Consider the following 21,700-nt stretch of genomic DNA (forward strand, 5'->3'; position numbering starts at 1 on the left):
ACAGAAATATTTAGTAAACAAATGAAAGAACTAGGATTGCCCCCTGGCATATGTTGCTAAACTAAACAATGGAGTGTTTTTACTAGTGGTAGTTTTTGTAACCGATAATTTCACACGATGTTCATGAAAGGTAAACACATGGTGTGGACAACGTGAACGCAGCAGTTTCCAAAACCATTGCCGAGAAATCTCAGCTCTGATTGGCGGAGCACATCAAACGACGCCCCCGCCGCAGCCAATAGCAGCGCGTTCTAAAACTTTACCCCCGTCCTGTCGGGTTGATCAGGCGCGTCGTCAGTACGAGCACCGTCTTTGTCGGAAGTTGGCACTAAAATAAATTGTGCGTTTGAGTCCTCCGTGCATTTCTACAGGTTTTCTGCCACACTTTAAACATCAGGTAAGTGAGACTACACAACCAGAGGAGCCGTAAGGGGAAAATACGTGAAACTGGCTTTAATTAGGGATTTTCAGGTTTTGGTTCCTGAAAGCTCCATAGTCATGGTTCTGATGCAACACCAACTGCGTAATTGGGATTTTTATTTTTTTTTAGTGGCCTCTTTTCCAGATCATTTTGTTTAGCTCATCTAGCACCTGTGCTGCTTATTATAAAATCAGTCGCTTTGTTTCATTATTCAGTCAATCAGGGCTGAATCGCGTGTGTATTTATTTATTTTCTAATTTAAATATCCAATAGTTTCCCAGTTAATTACCTGCAGCTGTTAATGCGCTATATGCAGTTATGTCAGGTGTGATTTAGCATTTTATTTCTTGATTATTATTTTGGCTTCATATTAGACATATTAGACGATTTTTTTTAGTTTGGCTGAAGATCCAGAATCCAAACATTTTTAGTTTATTGGCCTGGAAGACGAATCCAAATCTATTCCAATTTGGAAATCTCTAACCAGTGACTTGGCATTTTTAAGGGTTATTTTCCCTAGCGCTGCATTATGATTGGTCATTGTCACAAATTTTCATCAGTCGCTAGAACATTAGAAAATGTAGCATAAAGTAGCATTTGAAAAAAGGAGCAAATTGTGACATATTCACTTGGAGCTGTTTAATCTAGTCAGAATGATTGATTTGGAGTGTTTCAGCTATTTTTAATGTTTAGTATGCACTGTAGTCACATAGTCAACATAACTTGCATGTAAGATAAGTTCCCGGACCATGTGATGGTGGATTTTCAGGTGCAGGTTTACATTGTGTTGTTGTAGCCAGCATTCCTGCTGTTCACATTTGGAACACCATTTGTTGTGGCTGAGTGGGTATCTATAGTCTGTTGTTACTTGATACTGTTTGAGATCAGTAAAGCTGAGACTAAAGTAGCCTCCTGTGCAGTAATTATTAAAACTGGTTTGGTGAATGCATTTGGTTTGACCCATGAACAGGTTCAGGTTGCCAGGTTCAGATCAGGTGATTTTTGGGCTGTAGTTCTGCAACCTGGCAGGTATTTGAGGATTTGATTCTTGGCCTAACAAAAAGTGAACTTTCTCCTTGGTAAATCTTCTTGCAGGTTTTTTTTTTTTCAGCCAGACATTTTGGGCTGGGTGCAATGTGTGCAGCTCACATTACTATCTTGACATCTACAAGGCCACCGTATGCTAACTACTCTTTCCCACATTTACCACAGCAGTTGAAACCACTGTGACTTTAATTAGCAGTGTGAGTGGTGAGTGGTGTTGGTGGCAGAGATCGGATAGCAAGAGTTTGATGTGGTCAGGATTGGATTACCAGCTACCAGTGATCTGAGATTGCAATTGTAGGTTACCACTGAAAAGTGAAAAACTGTTGTCTACTGAAGATAGGGCAGGAAATAAAGTTGTACTTGTTTTGAGTTGTTGAGGGTGTTTTCTTCCTCCAAAGCAGCTTTTCTCAGGGCAGGTTTCTCTTCAATGCAGTGATATTTGCTTAAGAAAATGGTGTTGGTTCCCACTGAACACGTTGTCAAGTTAAAAGGGGGGCCCAGTCAGAGCAGGGGCCCAGTGTGTGCATTGTGCATTAGTCAAGGTTCATGAGCTACGTTTTAAGCTGGGGTATTGAGAAATCTAATGGATGTGTTAACAAGCTACAGGACTGGGAGGCACCAGATTTTCTTGATTTGTTGCTTGTGAAATTGAGTGAAATCGTCTCTTACCTAATATTGTCTGTAGGTAGACTCCTAGCAATGATTATTGGCTCAGCAGATGTTTCATCATGTAATTAAATGTGGTGCTGACTCAGTTGCCAATTCTTCTAAATTCAATAGAACAATTGAGTTCAACATTTATTTACATATGTGTAACTTCTCCTCTTAGTTCTGGATTCATGACTCAAATTGTAATTCTGTTTTTGCAGTTTTCCTGAAATGCACTATTTACTGTCTTTTTTTTTTTTTAAGGCCCTTGGTCTGTTTCCTGTAGGCATTGTATGATGCAATATTACCCTATGCCTAATGTGGCCCTCAGTGTGTTCTCCTTATTTCAGTTATGTTTTCTGTAGCTGTGATAGCAGCAGAATGACGAAGCTGTTTGATCATCATGAAACTGACAGTGCTAAGTAATGGCCATGTGTACGGTTAAAGGGTGGGGACAAAGTAGCATTAGTGTGCTGCCAAAGCTTGTGGATAAACTAGACTGATTGTCATCACTATGGTGATGTTGCAACTATTGGCATTCCTGACATGAACAAACACATCACAGATATTTACATATTAACTCTGTATTCTCTAGGTAAGCAATGCCGTCAGTTCCTTCATCCAAAGAGAACACAGTCAAGGGACCCATGTGCCCTCACACTCCAAAGATGCTCAGCCACACCAATGGAGAATCCGAACTTCAGGAGGGTTCGTGCCCACTGAAAGGGGTTGATAAGCTGCCTGCAGTGGAGGGCACCAATGAGGCCAATAGAATAGTTCGGATCAACACAAAAAACACTTCTCCTGATCGGAAATGGATCCGCCCTGACCTTCCCAGCAGCTGCACATGGAGCCTGACTGCCTCACAAGCCGACTCTCCTCATACACAGGTCCCACGGTCAGTCTGATGTTCATTATTCCACTACTTCTACACATGAAGCAGATGGGTTTGCAGTGAGAAGTTTTGCCGACCAAAGAAAACTAAAGTTTATTATTGTAGTTACTGTCAGTTACTTTTTTAACCAGTGAAAAGCAGTTAAAGCAAACTGCTGGACAGAAATACTTGTCACAGGTGTAAGGAGTATTTCAGTAACATGAGTCATTATGTAACACTTGTAGTAACACTGTTACATATGGAGAGAATCTTTGTTGTTGTTTCTACTGAAACACGTTCTGCCACTTTGTTGTTCCAGGGTGGCTGTTCCTGCCATTCTTCCAAATGTCCTTTACAGGATCGGTGACACTCCCTTGGTACGCATCAACAAGATCCCCAAAGTCTTTGGACTCAAATGTGAAATATGTGAGTCATCAAACAGAGATATTCATAGATAAGACCAAAGGTGTGACTGTTGTTACATTTGACTCACTGACACCCTGCAAACATACGAGTGGAGCGTTGATGCATTTTAGTGGAAAAATGTGTCTCATTCTGACTTAATTATAAATAGAACAAGCAATCGCATTTCAGGGTTGTTTGTATCATTTCAGTTTTCTGAAGCATCACTTCCTAAAATGTCTTTAATGTAACAAATCTGTTTTTTAGTGGCCAAGTGCGAGTTCTTTAATGCTGGCGGCAGCGTCAAGGACCGAATCAGTCTGCGGATGGTGGAGGATGCTGAGAGAACTGGGCTCCTCAAGCCTGGAGACACCATTATAGAGCCCACCTCTGGAAACACTGGTAATCAACTGCATGCTCACTGTCAGTGCTCATGAATTCCGTAGCACTATTGTAAAACCTGCTCATATGTGTTTATTTGCTTTTAGGTATTGGATTGGCCCTGGCTGCAGCTGTGAAAGGTTACCGCTGCATCATAGTCATGCCTGAGAAAATGAGCATGGAGAAGGTGGGCTCTCTGCCATATCAAGATGCTCTGTCCCAGGGCCACACCTGCGGCCTTGTGCATTGTGTTCATGTGTGGAAAACTAATTCTAAACTGACCTTTGTTGAAACCTTCATGTTTTACATGTATAGCAAAATGCACCTATAATTTAATGTTAGTCTGTGCAATAGTTTACCTGACAGAATCTCAAGAGTTTGCAGCAAGATGCACAACAGTGGACGTGCAGTATATTTTAATAGGAATTTTTAAATATATAATATAAAATAGTTTCTTATTTATTTATTATTTGTTTTGTCTATACAGGTAGATGTCTTAAGGGCTCTTGGAGCAGAGATTGTCCGCACACCCACCAGTGCTCGTTTTGATTCGCCAGAATCTCATGTGGGCGTCGCCTGGCGCCTCAAGAATGAGATACCGAACTCGCATATCCTGGACCAGTACCGCAACCCGAGCAATCCCCTGGCTCACTATGACACCACAGCTGAAGAGATCTTAGAGCAGTGCAACGGTACAAAGATCTGTAACCCAGACCACTCTTATAAACATAAAATGACCTTTGACATTAGCTTTGATTACCAGAAAGGATTTGTCTCACACGTTTATTGCAGGAATATAAATTTAGTGTTTAGATTTTACTAATAAAGCAAGCCAAAATTTCCCATCATACCTTTGACTCTGCTTGTCCCCTCCTAACAGGGAAACTGGACATGCTGGTTGCAGGAGCAGGCACAGGGGGAACCATCACAGGTATCGCCCGCAAACTGAAAGAAAAATGCCCCAACATTAAAGTAAGTCAATTTCCAACCAGAGGTCACTGTTTTTTAAATTCATGCAGTGAATCTGTTTCTTTTCATACTGCATTCATGAGTGAAGTGGAATTATTCTCTGCAGTGTCCTTGTTGTTTATGAGAGGTGTGTGTTTTGTGCAGATTGTTGGTGTTGATCCAGAAGGCTCCATCCTGGCTGAGCCTGAGGAGCTTAACAAAACTGATAAGACCCAGTATGAGGTGGAAGGCATCGGCTACGACTTCATCCCCACCGTCCTTGACAGATCAGTGAGTTCCAGTTTTTTGTGACTTTACTACGCATGTGTTCCTAACTGATACCCAGTTGATGCCACGTGTTTTCTTTTATTTTTCCAGGTTATTGATTCCTGGTACAAATCAAATGATGAGGAATCTTTCAGCATGGGTCGTATGCTGATCAGAGACGAAGGCCTGCTGTGTGGTAGGTGCTCCAGGTGAAATAATGACGTGGGACTATTTTACTGTGTGTGAGTGAAAGTGAAGTGACTTTTTGGTCTTTGCTTCAACAGGAGGAAGTTCTGGGACGGCCATGGCAGCAGCCATGCATGCGGCCAAAGAGCTGAAGGAGGGCCAGCGCTGTGTGGTCATCCTGCCCGACTCCATCCGCAATTACATGTGAGAAGGTGTCCATTAAAACAAGAGTTCAGGTTCACATGGGGTTTTATTTAGTATTTATTTATTCAGACATTTTCAAAGCAGCACCAAGAAATCCCTTGTTTATTGCTTTACAAAATGCTTGCAGAGAAAGGGTTCTGACAAATTATAAAAAATAAAAAAATAATTGGTAGAACGGGTGTATAAATAAGTTTTAAAAGCTCTGGCCCTGTGTAGTTTAACTCCCCCTTTGAAGATCCAGACTGCTGACTATGATGTTTGGCCTGACTGCTGAGTAAAAAGCTCCAGAATACAGATAATACATGTTGAAAGTCGCTTTCGGTTATCTGGACCTTTAGACCAAGTCAAATATTTGATTTGGTCTCTCTCTGTTGTGTAAATGCAAAAACAAATCTTCATTTCTCACTGTCAAGGTCGAAGTTCCTGAGTGACAAGTGGATGGTCCAGAAGGGCTTCCTGAGGGAGGAGGACATCATGGTAAAGAAACCATGGTATGTGCGATGAGAGGGTAGATTATTTTTGTGCAAACCTCCTCTGTCTATGGTCGTATAAAAACCCTCTCATTTGTCTCTTTCCACCAGGTGGTGGAACCTGAAGCTGCAGAGTTTGAACCTGTCAGCCCCCCTCACCGTCCTGCCGACTGTCAGTTGTCAGAACACCATTAAAATCCTCAAAGAAAAGGGTTTTGACCAGGCACCTGTAGTGGATGAGGCTGGGTGAGGGTGATGTTATGGAATTAACTGGTAAACTGAATATGAATGATTATGTGTTTGACTTGCTTTGCATTGCATTATGGCTCAGCTCCTTACAGGACTTTAACTTAAACATGGACTTGTGTACAGGTTAATCCTGGGCATGGTGACTTTGGGGAACATGTTGTCTTGCATTCTGGCAGGGAAGATCAGGCTGTCAGACCCAGTCAGCAAAGTGCTCTACAAGCAGTTCAAACAGGTCAGACACTAACTTAAGCATCTCTGCTTAAATTCTATATTCATGCAAATGTGAGAATGTGTCAACATAATTTTTACTTATGTTTAGCTCAGCAAACCAGTTTGACAGTATGTATTTTAAAAATATGTACTCAGGAGCCAACTGTTTTATGACTATGAGCTTAAAAATCTTGTCATTAGTGAGTTCATGTAACCCTGACCCCTGCTTTCCACTGTTATGTTCTCATAAACACAATTAGCTAGATAGATCCATTTCTTATCCTTCTTTTCCTCTGAACAAATCTTTTCATCCTCAGATCCGTCTGACTGATAACTTAGGAAAGTTATCCCGCATTCTGGAGACAGACCACTTTGCCCTGTTGGTGCATGAACAGATCCAGTGTAAGCACAGCATCATTTTTAAAAACATGCCTGTAGAAATATGCATGCAACATGCATACTTTGTTGGTTTATATGTTTCAAGTTTGCCTGGGCTCCCATCCCATTTCTTCGTCTGTGTCAAACTTGTTAAACCCATGTCAAGGCTGTATCAAACTTGTGTAAAGTTCAGATTTTTGGCGCCCCCCACTGGTAGTATAAAAGAAATGTCATTGTAAATGTTTTAATTAGTGTGAAAATCTTTATGATGATCTATGAGATTAAACCAAGAAAAAATCTAAAAATGGTAATTTTCAACTCTTGGATAAATCATTCATACCTTCTGTTTATGACACATATTGACCATAAAAAATAATGTACTTTATACAGAATACAAGCTAAGAAAGACTATTCAGACTTTTTTAGGATTTGATCAAACATTTAAAGACCAGTTGCATAGACTTCTCATTTGGGATTAATAATCTCTCTCCTTTCCCTCTAATCCTCCACTAGACTTGACAGACGGCTCTTCCAATTTAAGGCAGATGGTTTTCGGGGTGGTGACAGCTGTTGACCTGCTCAACTTTGTCACAGCGAGGGAGAAGAGAGAGCGATCTCTGTCAGAATCCAATGATGAATTCTAAATAGCAGACTGCAACACATGGTACACATGTACATTTCTTTTACTGACACAACAAAAACAATGAAAAGTTCTGTGGTGGCAAACAAAAGATTTTGTTTTTAATTGAGATTAGCTCACTTTTCCTACTTGAAAATATAATTTTTTTTTTTAAATATTTGAATTTCAGTCTTAAGGTATAATGCCGCTGTGTCATGTGGTGCTGGGGTTATTTTTGTATATGATGCTTTTGATTATTTCTTATCTGATTAAACTCCTCAAAGCAGTCTTTTATAAGGTTGTAATTTTGTTTTAAGACTTGAATATTGAAGTGTGTGTGTGTGTGTGTGCGTGTTTTTTTTTTTTTTTTTTTAATGTCAGTGACAGAATAGCATTAAGATCAGATTCAGACATGGACAGTTGCTGTACATTATACAAATATAATCTTTCCAATGTTGAGTGCTGCTTTTTATTTTTGCATGTGTTTATACAAAGAAGCATGTGGAGTTTAATCAAACATAAAACATTTATGTAGTTTTATTTCCCTCACCTGCTTCAGTGCTGTACCTACACTGTAACAGTTTGTCTTGAATCTTATGTTGTATATTTTGTCTTTTAATGAATGTGTATGATTAATTAAAGTCTAAAGAACCTATTACTGTCACCTTGTTCATTTAAGCGACAATCATCAGGTCAATACTGAATGGTTAGGTTTTACACTAAAACTGCCTAGAGTGCTATTTATGTGTGATATTTATTTTTTTCTCTCCAGTTTCACTTTTTTTCTTCTATTTTTCCATTGATTTCTCCTTCTAAAATTATAAAAAATCTAATAATCAGAAAAAATTACTGTGTGGTTGCCCATAAATCTCACCCACACATAAGTGATCACAAGGTTTTAAGGGGTCAAACATCATTATAGAGAACTCTACATGCTTTACTCTCAAACCTGACATAAATCCTTGATTTTATAGTTGTATATCAGATTGTAAAATTATATAAATATGAGCAAAAGTTAGTTCATATATACTTATTCACTCTGTAGTAACTTCATTTATGATTTTTCCAATCTGTACAATGGTGCGTGAACGCAGTTATTAAGCCATTAACGCGCTGTGTTTGTGTCTGCCATGTGGTTTGTGGCGCTTGTTATGATCACCTCTTCACACCGTCGTGGGGCAAAGATAGAGACATTTGACATAAAGCCGGTGCACAGACTCCGCCTTCACTGGCGCTCTTTCCCTGCACTTCGGTGTAGTAAAGAAGCGAACCCTTTTACGTTCGCCGTGTCCAATCAGCGCCGATGTATGTGTTGTGTGGTCGGTGCTACGAGCGAGGCTAGACGGGCAGTATGGCGGAGGAGGGCAGTTTGTGCGAGTTAGAGGGGCTAGCAAAACAATTAGAGAGTTTGTTAAGCTGCTACTCAAGTGATGCGCTGCGAAGTGGTAGTGAACTGTTCTGCTCGGACTTTTGTAAGGTAAGGAGCTGTGTGTGAAGCTGGTGGCGGCTTGTTGTCGGAGGTAGGAGTGTGTGTTAGCCGACTCCCCTCCCCCAGAACTGCTCGTTGCACGGCTAGCATTAGCGGCTAGGCTTGTTAGCATTTAGCTAACGAGTCGTAGTTGCTTTAAAAACAAATATGTTACCGTAACCTCTTCTGAACATTGTGTCTGATAACCCAGTGTTAAAGCCAAGGGAGCGTGGTGAAGGTTTCATGAGAGTATATAGCTAAGTTATATGTTGACAATGAGCGTTTTATGCACAACTGGGATGCTAACTGGGCTAACCGCTTGAGCCAACTGCCCAGCTAGCTCAGAATTTGCCTTCAAGTTAGTTTAGCTAGCAGGCTGAATGTTTACCAAACGAAAAACTGAAGTTGCACTCTTTTGCAACTTTTCGCAGACAGACAGGACTGTCCCCAACCATTTAATTAGCAAGGATGTGTCTAACGAGTAATAGCATGCTATGTCACACTTCCAAATTAAGCTTAATAACCTGCATTAAGTCCTACAGGAACGTTTAAGGACAGGTAATTAACTGTAGATCTGCTCTTGGAGTAATGGATAACAGCATAATTTCTGCTGTCCTCACACCATGAAGGTCCTATAATTCTCTAACGTTGAATAAATCTAGTTAGTCATGTTATATTACATGAGAAACTGTATTTAAATAGCACACAGGATGCATTACTTGGGTTTATTTACAAACAGTGGAAATTAATGTAGTATGGTATATTATTCTATATATAATATATATATTAACAAACTTATCACCAGACTGTTGTCATGTCAAGATGTAACTCGGAATAAAAACATGTGAGTTCATACAACAGCGTTTTGAATTTGATATGCTGCAAAGCCTTATATGTGATGCTTCTTAACATGCAGCAGTTTAATTCGGTAGAGGCTGGTTAAAGTGGTTGGAATGAAAATAACACGGTTGAGAGGTACAGGATTCCAGTGGTGCACCATTGTTATGTGTAGGAGCAGAATTTAAAGGCATTTATTGTATGATAAAGATTTGATAGGTCATCTAAAAGAACTCTGTGCCCCCTGACATTCAAAATGTTGGCTGTACCTTCATACAACTAATCACATAACAAGGTAATCATTATTATTATTCTGTTAATTTTTTAGTGCATGATATATCAGCAAACGTGTCTGAGTGTAAAAATATCTCACTTTGTCTGACCATCGGTTCAATACACTGATAATAAAAAATTTAGCATGATACAGAACAGAGATAAGTGGGAAATTAAATGACAAAATAGTTTCTGATTGTTTTTCTGTTGGTCAAGTAGTTGGTGTGTACTTAACTGGTTTGTATCATAATATTGCATAAATGCTAGCAACCTGATCACTGTACCTGTTGCATCACCAGTGTACTTATAACTGCAGTCAGAACATCCCATAATGTTACTGATGCAAAGATGCTAGATGATAATGTTAATTGTCCTTGTTTTTGCCTTGTGTCTGTGCAGTTGGTGGAGGAGTATGCCTCTCGCTGGCAGGTACCACTGCCTCAGCTCAGGATTCTTGAGATCGCTCTTTCCTACTTCACCCGAGCCTCCACCTCCTTCACTTCAGACTGTGACCATGTGCTCCACACACTGAGTACTCTGGCCTTGTAAGTACATATAGCTTCCAAAAGAGGTTTTTTTTCCAGTCGATGCAGGTAATTACCACAGATTTCATTTAATGCTTTAAAATTAAAGCAATGACAAATGAACTGAAGGAAATGACACAGGTGCTGTGACTTAAAATTATTTCCGGAGTTTATCTATTTATCTACTTGTTTGCTTAGTGTTTTCTAGGGAGTATGGCAGCATACGTAGTTGCCGTTGTAGATGAAGCCACTCCACATAGATAAGTGGAAACAGCACATAGTGTTCAGACTAATATAAACTTGCAGCACCAGACTTGATCATGGAACTTGTAACTAAACAGAATTAGCTGAATTTGGAGTGAGTGTAAGTACCATAGTGTGCTACTAGCAGAGCCATGGCCCTAAGCCATAAATGCTTAAAAGTCGTAGAAAGAAGCTTCAGGGTCTGGTTTATATCTATAAGTTGCATACTGCATATTTGCCCTCAGCAGATAAAACTCTAGGTCCTGGTTCTGGTTGCTCAAAGGTTAGTTTTGGCTGCTTTGAGACCATGGTGAACCTTGATTGGCTTTCATATTTGTGGTGTCATAAATTTTGTTTGCCTCTGTATGTTTGAAACTCAGACTCAAGGGAGTAATGTGATCCTGTTAATTACATTTTTAGGGTATAAAAATATAGGGAAAAAACACATTTTGCATGGTGGAGTTTTAAATACTTGCTTAACAGTCTCAATCTTGTTTCACTGTCCATGTTTCACCCTGGTTCAATTGTGAATAGCTGAATAAAGTCATTATTGCTCTATGAAACTGCCCTTGAAATATTGACTTCCGAGAAAGCAGGCATAAATCATGTTTTGACACTGAGACTGATGAACATTCATTTTATGTACACATTTCAGAAATCAATAAGCATAATGTGTTTAAGTGTTTAAGCAGTAAAACTATTGTCTACTACTCTCTCATGTAATCTAGGCTACTGGTGGTAGTTCTTATGAAACTAAAATTTGATTGTGACTGCTGGCTCACACAAGCACATTTGTGAGCCAGGAAAACCCCTGATAATATTGCTGCATCCATAAACCCTCCATTCTCCATACTACCCTGTTAATTGGGAATCCCTGTTTCCCAATTAACTGCACTCCTGTGCTTTTCTTTACCACAATCAGCATCTTTATGTACTCACAAATATCTGAATTTGAGTAGGGCTAAAATGTGAATTTGTGGGTAATTTTTTGATCTCCCCCACAGGAGTGTTTTTGAGTTGCTGCTGTTCTTTGATCAGAAAGAATTTCATGAGGAGCCACTGAAACACTTCTCTGTCACATTCCAGGTGAGAAAGGAATGCAGATATTTGTTCTAGATTTTGCGGTTATGTTTAGATTAGAAACATAAGACTTATTTTATAGTGAATCATGAGCTTTGCCTTAAAACAGTATACAGGTCAAAACTGTTCAGGTCATTTCAGCGACAGAATGGTGGAGCTGTTTCTTAAAAATATTAGCATTATAAGTGACTTTTTTTTTTTTTTTTTTGTACCTTTTCTCTATTCCAGGAATGTTGTTCGGCCCTCGCGAGGCATCAGAATGTTTACTTACTTCAGGTGGAGCGTTCGATTCGGGGCGGTGGGCCATGGGCCAGCTTGATCTTACAGTCTATTCTCAGTGACTCCAATTTACCTCAGAATGAAGGTAGGTTAGATAGTTGGCATTTGTAGTAAACCCATCAGTAAATGCTTAAAGGTCGTAATGACGCTTTGAATGCACCTTAGCATGTTTTTATCTTGCACTTTGTGAATCCTGAAACATGTCGGCTACATTCAAATGTAAGAGAGCTGCTTGCCCTATTTGGTGGGTGAATACCTCCTTGTCTCATCATTTATTTTTAATGTTGTCTACAGTTTACTTGAATGTCTCAGCTGAAAATAGTTTGTTCTCAACATTTACTCTCTGTAATTCCTGCTAGTCTCAAAAGCATTAGCAATATCAATGTGAACTAAAACTGTCTTTTTCTCCTGGCTTGGTCTCTCTTAGTGGATGGATGCATCAGCTCTGAGTTGCCAGTGTTCTTTGAGCTGCGAGTGCGCTACCTTTTATGCTGTGAACGGGTCAATGAGGCTATGGCCCTGGCTAAGTGTTGTGCTCAACATCCCACAGCAGGACAATACTTGTTTTTTCTCCAGGTCTACCTCACGTGGCTTTACAAAACTTCACAGCATGACCGCCTACATAAAGAGGTGGGTGTTGGAGGACAGCTAGCATGTCTTACCGTGAAATGAAGAATGTTCACTTCGTTCTGTTGTACCTGTCCCTTGGTTACACATGTATTTACCAAAATTTAATGTGCGAGAACTTTTTGGGCTGACCTGATTTTTTCCAGTGTTGTCTGCTTTTCTTAGGTGGCTGACCTTAATGGTAAAGATGCAGTTCACATCATCTGTAGTTTGGAGAGTGAAGAAAAAGATGATCTGCTCTTAGCCCTCAGTAGAGCCTTCCTCTCCCAGCAGCTCCGCAGAGGAGACATGTACTATTTGTGGTAAGTAAACTTAAGGTTGAAGTTAATGTAATTAGAGTTTAGTTTAATCAGGCATCCGCTGATGTTAAAATGATTCCTGTGCCATAGGATGTCATAGGATCCACGTTAAACATAATTAGAACAATTATTGTCTTTGTTCATTCCAGTGATCTTGTCGTAATTTGGAGTAAACTTCATAGTCAATTGAATACATCCAAGCAAGCTCTACTTGAGGAGAGTCAACAGTTGCTGCTGTTTGCCACCAATGTCAACTCAATCTTCCCATTCATCCGAGTCATACTGCAAGAGGTGATTCACAAACTACAGTGTATTTTAAAAAATGATGAATGATATATTACATTTAGATACATTAAGACATTATGATTTTTCTACATATTGAATTCAGTATTTAAGAATTCCTTTGTTTGTATCTCACCAGCTGGGTGAAGATGGTATCCAGTTCTGTGTGGAGCTTTGTGCTAGTGCACTGGAGTCTTGCCTTACCTGTGATGTTGTCACCAAGTCCCTCATCTACAAAACCATTGCTGGCATGCTGCCCAGTGACCTGGAGATTTGCCGGGCATGTGCTCTTCTTGTTTTTTTTCTGGAACGCACTGTTGAGGCTTACAAGATGGTGTACCTTCTCTACATGCATCCTGATCAGGAGTACCATGTAGAGGACATCCCCATTGGAAATCATGTTCGCTTTGAAACACTACAGGTAAACACATTTTTAACAGATCTTTGCTGAGAAAAGACACAGTTTAGGATTCTCAATCAGTTCAAATGAGCATTACAGAATTGATACATGGCATCACTTGGTTGCTACATGATACTGCTTGGCATTTTCTTTATTGTAGTGCCTAGATATTTCCTTTTCTCTGTCCACAGATCTTGAAGAAGGATCTGTATTTTGACCCAGAGTTTTGGAACCTCATTGCTTTGCGGACCAATTGTTTGAAGCTGATGAGTGAGAAGGTGGTTAGTGCTGTCCTGGAAGAAATCATGGAGGACAAATGGATTCCTAACTATTGCACCAAAAAGCCTGCTTTGCGATCCAGCGCATCGGTATGTCAGAAAGGAAGTAAAGGGGAACTTCAGGCAGTCTCAAAGAAGCGGCACCATAAAGAGGACAGAGAGAAGGAGGATGCTGACACTGCTTCCAAAAGACTGAAGGTGAGCCCAGGCAAAACACGGCTGAATTCTGATCACGCTCCAAAGAAGAAAGGCAACCAAGGATCACGACCTCTGAAGGAAGCATCATCTAAACCATTGAGACGCTCATTTTGGCAGTTAGACAGAATCCAGGACAATATAACCATGGCATATGGAGAGAACAGACGTACTACACGACTTTCAGAGAAAAACCCACCAAAAAGGAGGATTAGAAGACCCAAATGGCTTTTGGAAGACTCAGGAACTCTAGAAGAGAATAATCTTCCTCTAAAGATCAGAAAGCATGGGTTGAAACATCAAAAGCACCACCGGTCCTCTGTTGTAAAGAGGCCTGAAACTGGTCCGATCAAGAACAATTCAAAACCGAAACCTTCAGTGAACTCTCACTTAAAGCCAAGGGAAAATGACCACAAGCACCAGAGAGAACTTTCTTTGGACTGTCTTAACCCATCTACTCCTCCACAGGTAATTCTTGAACTGTCCCTACCAGACAATGAACTGATGGGTACTTTTACAGAGGACACGTGCAACAGGCAGCGTGGGTTCCCTCAAGTACTTCTTTACAAACCTACAGTGAAGCTTCCTGCCACATCCCAACCTATGAAGACTGTACATCGCAAAGAGGTTATTCTCAGAGCACGGGATATGACCATGTTTGTTCTTCAGTTGCACTGTTATGCTCGGCGACAGAAAGGAAAAGGTGTTGCTTCAAATATGCAAGGCTCAGTATCAACAATCACACGGTCTTCTGTGCAGGGTAGTCCTCCTCAAGAGCTTCCAAGAGAGCAGGTAATGAAAGGCAGAATTGCCTCGCTGACATCAATAGCACCTGAAGTTACAGAACCTACAGTTTCAGAAAAAGTCCTTCAACCTCAAACTACAAAAGCAGCCTCACAAAAGACATGCTTGGAAAGAGAGCTCTCTGAAAAGTCTGCTGCTGAAGTGAAAGCTACCATGATGTCACAGACAGAAGTGCTGTTATATAAGGCCCCTCAAGCTCAAACTTCAGCTACAGCAAGAGAGCACTGCAAAGATCCGGCTGTTGAAGTAAAAGTCACTATTGCCTCAGAAACACCAAAAGGAGCACCTAAAGAGAGACAGTGTCCAGGTCTAGTCTCAAATCCTCCAGTTTCACCTGAGTTTTCACAGACTTCAACCGCAGACAGCAATCAAGTTGAAGTTGCTGATGAATTTCCTCCAGTTTCTAATCCAGCCATCAGTGCAAACAAAGGAGCTGCTGATTCTATGCAGTCACAATCCAAAGATGTTCATAGAAAACAAGAACAGAGGTCATTCTCATCTCAGGCTGAAAGAGGAAAACATCATATATCTCAAGCAAAAACGGTCAGTCCAGCTGTGCTCTCCACAGTCAACAGGATTGTTGACAATGATGCAAGCCCTGGAGGAAACGGAGTCACTCTAAGTGGAATATCAGAAACTCAGGCTACTTTCACACCCACAGACCAAGACTGTAAAAATAACATATCTTCTCTGACATTAGTAACAGAGATGGTTGCTGAACTCACACCTGAAACACTTGCTCAAGATACAGAGAATAACAAACAAGCTCCAGAAAACAGTGCCTCCAAAGAGCCAATAGTTGGAAGAACACATAAAGTACCTCACAGAACACGGACTACCTCCTTATGGTTTGTATCAAAACAGGAGGCCTCCGCAGTTGATGATGTGCAAGGGAAGAAAGGAAAAGAGGTAACTCAGGATATTGCAGCAGAAACACTAGATGACGAGTCTATCGAAACAGCACCAGAATCAGAGGAATCAAAGTTGGAGTACTGTTGTACCTTCTGCAACAAGGTCTTTAAGGGAAGTCGTGTTGTAGCGCATGCAATGTTCCATTATCGTAAAGATGAGTGCACGTTCTGTGGAACTACGTTCAAAGATGACCTCTTAGCCATGATGCACCTGTCTGATCATATAGAGAAGCTGAAGAAGAGCAAAATGTCAGCGGGTAACAATGCCCAAGAAAATGCAGTCTCTGACACTGAAGAGATTGCTACACCTAAAACCTCTGCTAAAGTGCAGAGCACAAATGTATCTTCTAGTCGTACTACTGGGAGGCCAAAGAAATCTGCTGTCTTTCCTCAATTAGAAAGTCTCCCAGGTCCAGGCCTATTTGAATCCAGAAAGTTGAGATCTGATGACAAGCCTGTGGATGAAGATAAGAAGCAAAATACATTTAAGCACTTTAATAGTGAAACGCCTATTCATAAGGTAAATGGGCATATTGGCAAAAAGAAAGAACTTGATAGAATGAAAAAAGACTTGGAAGCCAAGCAGCCACCTTTGCAACAGGAAATTTCTCTAGAAAGAACAAGTACTGGATCTGAGAATCCAGAAAACCAAGACATAGAGATGGACTCCTCTGCATCTTCAGCTCACAAGAAAGCATTTGGTTATTCTTTTGAAGATAAAATGGAGACGGAATCTCGGCAGGTCTTGAGGACAGCCTCACAACAAAGTGGGAAAGATGCTGAGAAACAAGAACAAGTTTGCTGTCCTGTGGATGGATGTGCTTGGTTTACAGATCTGTCAAAAAACCGTGTCGCACTGCTGTACCATGCTTTGGAGAATCACTATGGTGAGGTCAAACCTTTAGAACTGGCGTTCCGTGTTGGAAACAGTAAATGTAGTATTTGCATGAGGGTTCTGTGGAGTTTTGAACATTTTCTGCACCATGTTGAAAGGCACAGACTTACTCCCCGGCATCCTTGCCTTCATCAGGGCTGCACTGCCAGGTTCAAAACAGGAATGGAAATGAGACGTCATGCCAGAAGGCACAGTCCACTGCAGGCAGTGTGCTGCCTACCTGGTTGCTCTGAGCTATTTATTTGTCTCTGGGCACTTAACCTTCATGAAAGAGAGCACTATGCTTCCAAACCCACCAAACCAGATAAGAACACAAACATACGAAGAGATGATAACATGCAGACTGGGGATAAACAAGAAGATCCTAAGACAAAAGATGCTGCGTCTACCGCTGCTGTAAACAGGACTACTGTGAGAGTAAAGGCTGCTCGTAAATTAAGAGGACAAGCTACACTTAACTCCTCATCAAGAAAACATGTTAAGTCTGCTGCTCTCTTCACTGTCAGAGCATCTCTGTTGAAAGAGAGAAATGGGACCAAGGAGTCAAATGTCTTAAAAAATCTTTCCAACAAAGACACCTCTACACAGCGTGTTCCTAATCTGCGATTAAGGCCAACACTGAGAAAAGTAACAAATGCAAACCTGGCAGCTCCCAAAACTCTTAAAGTCATCTCATCGTCATTGTTAAAATACAATAGCAAGGTGAGGCATAAGTTTGAGAGAAAGCAGGTCAAAATAAACACAAAAGGCCCTAAAAGAAGAGGGCGTCCACCTAAATCAAAGGAAGCTGTGTATGATGAAAACACTACTTCTGGTCAAAATAATGAAACTGTTCTGCAGAAGGATCAGAAGAGCCCTACTCACTTAGCAAATTGTCCAAAGTTAGCAGAAACCTCGAAGCTGAGTGACGAGTTAAAAGAAGAAACAAGTAAACAGGTCCCAGAAACATCAGTGAGTGAATCAAAGTCAAACAACGCTCATCAAAATGGTGTTTCACAAAATACGTCTACATCTTTAGTGACAACTAGCAGTTTAAATCACTTGGCTACTACCACCTCTGCAGACACAGCTCAGAAGTTATCTCCTGACAGAATGAAGAAACTGTTTAAAGCAAAGAAAGCCTCAGCTCCTAAAGAAAACAGCAGTCAGAGTGCGTCTTCAGACTCCAGCAAGTCAAAGAAACACACAGTTAGTAGTAGCAAACCTAAGACAAAGGCTGTGAAGAAAAACTGTGCTTTGAAAGAACTACAGCCTGTCTCCAAAAAACTTGCCAAGTCAAAATCTGTTGTCCCACATGTTGACACCAAAGCAGCAGCAGCCGTGGACAGTTTTGTAGCAGCAGAGGAAAAAACGAAGGCTGAAAACACAGACTCTACGCAGAAACACCCTCGTATGCCTGCTGTTACAGCTAACAATTTAAATGAGTCAGCTGCACCACCCACCACCTCAGGAGAGACAATGCTGAAGAAAGCTCACATCAGGAAAAAAGAAGTAAAGAAAGAAAAGAATACTCAAATGGCTTCTTCAGACAAAAAGAAGCACAGAGAAGGAAATAAAAACGTGGACAAGAGCACAGCCAAGGGGAAACAGGGCAACATTTCTCAGTCAAAACTTGAAGTTCAGCAAGTTAAAAGCACATTTGATGACGTGGGACAAGAACAGAAAGAGGCCTCGGATGCAACATCTGACAGTATCACTCCCTCCTTGTCTGCTTACACCTTATATGAAAAGACAACAGAGAAAAAATCAAAGAAATCTAACACCAATGGAGCAAATAAGTGTAAAGATATTCGCAAAGAAAGTGACAAAAAGAAAAAATGCACAGATCAAAACAGTCCTTCAACATCTCAGATGCTTGTAAAGTCAAAAACTGAAGTCCAGCCTCTCCCTGAATTCAAGACTGAGGCAGGGGAGAACTCTTTTGGCAAAGAGGGAATAAGTTCTGGTGGAGTGCTGCAGCCTACAGTTAGCAGCCCTGGCTACTCTGTAATAACAAACGGACAAGCAACAAGTGAGGATGTAAAATCTGGAGTATGTAAGGATACTCTTGACAAGTACAGCAAGAGGCCATATGTTCGTCTGCCACCTACAGCATACCTTGATGAGAAGTATATCACCATGCCAAAGCGGAGAAAGGAAATGTCATTATTCCAGGTGTGTCAGAGAAGTTCACCCCCTGAGAAGTCCGGTGTTACTGCCGCTGTGCAGAGGCAGCGGTGTGCCAACTGTTTTGCTACTTTCAGCAGTGCTGAGGAGCTGCAGGGTCATCTCCAGCTACAGAAGTGTGCAAACCTCTTTGGGTTTGACTCTGAAGATGAGGGTAAGTCTAAAGCCTTTTCTTCTTGAAAAGAAAACCAGTCCTGTGAGGTTAACTTGGCCTCCCTTAAAATTTGGGATGACTAAAAACTATATATGACTTGAAAGAACTTCTTAGCAACATTAAGACTACAACAACCATAGTAGTATTAGTAGTTCTCTACCGGTAGTAGTTCTCAAGTGTATTATCAATAAATGAATAAGCAAATTGTCTTATGTCGATCAAGCACAGAAGTTAAAGCTTTTCTGTTTTTCAGGAAATAGTTGAATGTCTTTTGCCTGCCGTGTGTAGTGGACTGATGGGGACCAGCATGGAGACCCTCGTTGGATTGTTCTACACCAGATAATTGCTCTCTCAATGACTTGTTCATTGCTTTGGGCAAAGACTCGCACATCAGGACTTACTGGAAGCCTAGGCTGAAAACTGAAAGTGCTACCTGGCTTTTGCTGCAGTATGTGCCTGTAGTGCAAGGCCCAGGTGTGGCTGGAACACATTAAATAGCCAATTTAAAAAAAAAAAAAAAAAAAGACTACTGACCTGAATCCCAGTCAGACTGTTGGCAGAACAGCTAGTACTGAAGTGCCTGCTCTGGAATCACCATGCTGTTTCCAGCTGCTTCACCTGGTATGGAGATGAAGCTTTATGACTTAAAGACTGGTCTCTTGAAAGCTGTGAAAAAACAATTGCTAAAGGACAAGGCTGCACCTGCTATTACTGGGATAACTTTTTTCACATCAGTAAGCCATACAATTTCATTAATTGCTTTTTGCACTCTTCTCATATAGTTTATCAGTTTTCTTTCTGCTTAATCTCTCAATAAGATGATGATAGTACAGTAAAAGAGTCATGTAAAACTTATTTAACATCTTAAGATTACAACGCACGTAGACTTAAGTCTGAAAGATTGCTCATTGCTGTATTGGTCTTTTTTGGGAGGGTTTTACGTATGAAGTTTAATTCTTGTTTAAATATCAGTTTTATTTTTCAAGCAGAATTCCCTGTTTGGCTCTATTAGGTAACCACTAGGGGTCGGTGTGCACCAATGTCAAACCAGTCAGATTTCTACATACACAGCTGCCACACTGCATATCCTATTGCACACACTCACATCCGATCATCAAGCTGTAGTTCCTTTATGAAAAACAGCAAGCACAATATGTGCCAGTATCCCACTAATATTTAGCTGGATTCTGTTGCTGGAAAATGTTCTATCATTCGCCATTAGTGGAGCACCTCATATTCTGGCTTATTTTTTCTCACTTAAACATAGACTTAGTTTACTGTCAAGACTATTGAAACTTTGTGGTTTCTCTGTGAATGTTCTCTGGCAGTCCTAAATTACCATAATTTTAAGTATTACCAGGGGGCCACAACAGTCTTTAATGAGCAGCAGCAGGTTATATTTATTTGTTTTATTTTCTATCTTTTGTAAATATTTGAAGTGGCTTATTATATATAAGGGGTGTTGGAACTGGGTTTATATTTTGTTCCTGAAGAAAAAATAAAATTTCAAATGGCATCTCTTCCATTGACCTTACAGTGTTGTCCAATATGCACAAGAAGTGCATGTTTTCAAAGAGGAATGGTTAATTTATTTCAAATGCTGGAAGTTAAATGGGTCAGTGTGCTGGCGACAGATGCTTGTGCTGGATGTTGGGCTGCAGAGGAGGAGACAGTATTGAGTTATGTTTAATTGGGCGATCCAGGACTCAAAAGATAAATTGACATCTTTGCCACTGTTTGGCTTGTGTCTTCTTCCTGCTGTTAGTTTACAAGCATATGAAGCAATTAAAAACAAAAGTGTGGCAATAAATTACTTAGTGTTCATAATGTAGCAATAAAGGTTCCACCTTTCTAACTAGTGTACAAATTAAGATGCTGTTTAAAAGAAAAAAAAAAAAACCTTTCCATTTTTGCAGCCCCTTTGAAAATCACCTTAAAAGTCTAAATTCTGAGTCTTCTTTTCCTTTGGGCCGCTCCCTTCAGGGGTCACCACAGCGAATCATCTGCCTCCATTTAACCCTATCCTCTGTATCCTCCTCACCCACACCAACTATCCTCATGTCCTCCTTCACTACATCCAAGAACCTCCTCTTTGGTCTTCCTCTAGGCCTCCTTCCTGGCAGCTCTAACCTCAGCATCCTTATACCAATGTATTCACTTGGTATTATGTTTAATTGAACATGACCAAACCAAAAGTCTAAATTCTGAGTGTTACTGCAGTATTTGCTTTTTCCTATTTCACATGGGTGTTTGACCTTCACTGTGCAGAAAATGAAGATTAGAAATCAGAAATACACCTGCTGCAACGTTGAACTTCAGCAGTTTAAATGTACGTATTTACTTGACAATCTTTATTAAATCCCATTCTTATGTTTTTATCCAAATGATTGAATTTTAACGCCCATGTTCTGATTTGAGAAGGAGCCAAACCCACAGCTGCACTCAGAAGACCTGGATTTCCACCAGCTACCCTCAGGCTCAAACTCTCCCTGAAACATGGACATTTCTCGGTAATTGAACATAAGCACAATATCTAGAGAACAGCATATAGTATGACTGAAATAAATCTGTTTTCTTACTGTCGCTGTCAGTAAAGCAGGCAAAGGAGATACTGATCCTGATGTCTCGGGCCCACGAAGGAGAGACTTCAGATGGTTTTTGGTAGCTGAGGTTTTCTGTTA

General features: G+C 40.5%; 2 protein-coding genes across 2 annotated transcripts; both read left to right on the forward strand.

Annotated features, from left to right (window-relative positions):
• The first annotated feature begins 248 nt into the window (after positions 1 to 248).
• cbsa (cystathionine beta-synthase a) lies at positions 249 to 7,959 on the forward strand. Its single transcript, XM_026301574.1, has 15 exons — positions 249 to 397; positions 2,712 to 3,014; positions 3,310 to 3,416; positions 3,660 to 3,794; positions 3,881 to 3,960; positions 4,261 to 4,465; positions 4,654 to 4,745; positions 4,887 to 5,012; positions 5,100 to 5,184; positions 5,273 to 5,378; positions 5,792 to 5,869; positions 5,960 to 6,094; positions 6,221 to 6,329; positions 6,625 to 6,709; positions 7,199 to 7,959. The coding sequence occupies exons 2-15, from the start codon at positions 2,719 to 2,721 to the stop codon at positions 7,327 to 7,329; spliced, it is 1,770 nt and encodes a 589-aa protein (XP_026157359.1). The 5' UTR covers positions 249 to 397; positions 2,712 to 2,718; the 3' UTR covers positions 7,330 to 7,959.
• A 677-nt stretch (positions 7,960 to 8,636) lies between these two features.
• LOC113127198 (uncharacterized) lies at positions 8,637 to 20,535 on the forward strand. The gene is made up of 10 exons (XM_026301573.1): positions 8,637 to 8,781; positions 10,282 to 10,427; positions 11,654 to 11,735; positions 11,958 to 12,093; positions 12,436 to 12,638; positions 12,801 to 12,937; positions 13,084 to 13,225; positions 13,356 to 13,637; positions 13,808 to 19,019; positions 19,273 to 20,535. Exons 1-10 carry the CDS (start codon positions 8,656 to 8,658, stop codon positions 19,281 to 19,283), a joined length of 6,477 nt encoding a protein of 2,158 aa, XP_026157358.1. The 5' UTR covers positions 8,637 to 8,655; the 3' UTR covers positions 19,284 to 20,535.
• Positions 20,536 to 21,700: the final 1,165 nt, after the last annotated feature.

Source organism: Mastacembelus armatus, chromosome 2 (genome assembly GCF_900324485.2).
Source record: "Mastacembelus armatus chromosome 2, fMasArm1.2, whole genome shotgun sequence".
Classification (NCBI taxonomy): Eukaryota; Metazoa; Chordata; class Actinopteri; order Synbranchiformes; family Mastacembelidae; genus Mastacembelus; species Mastacembelus armatus.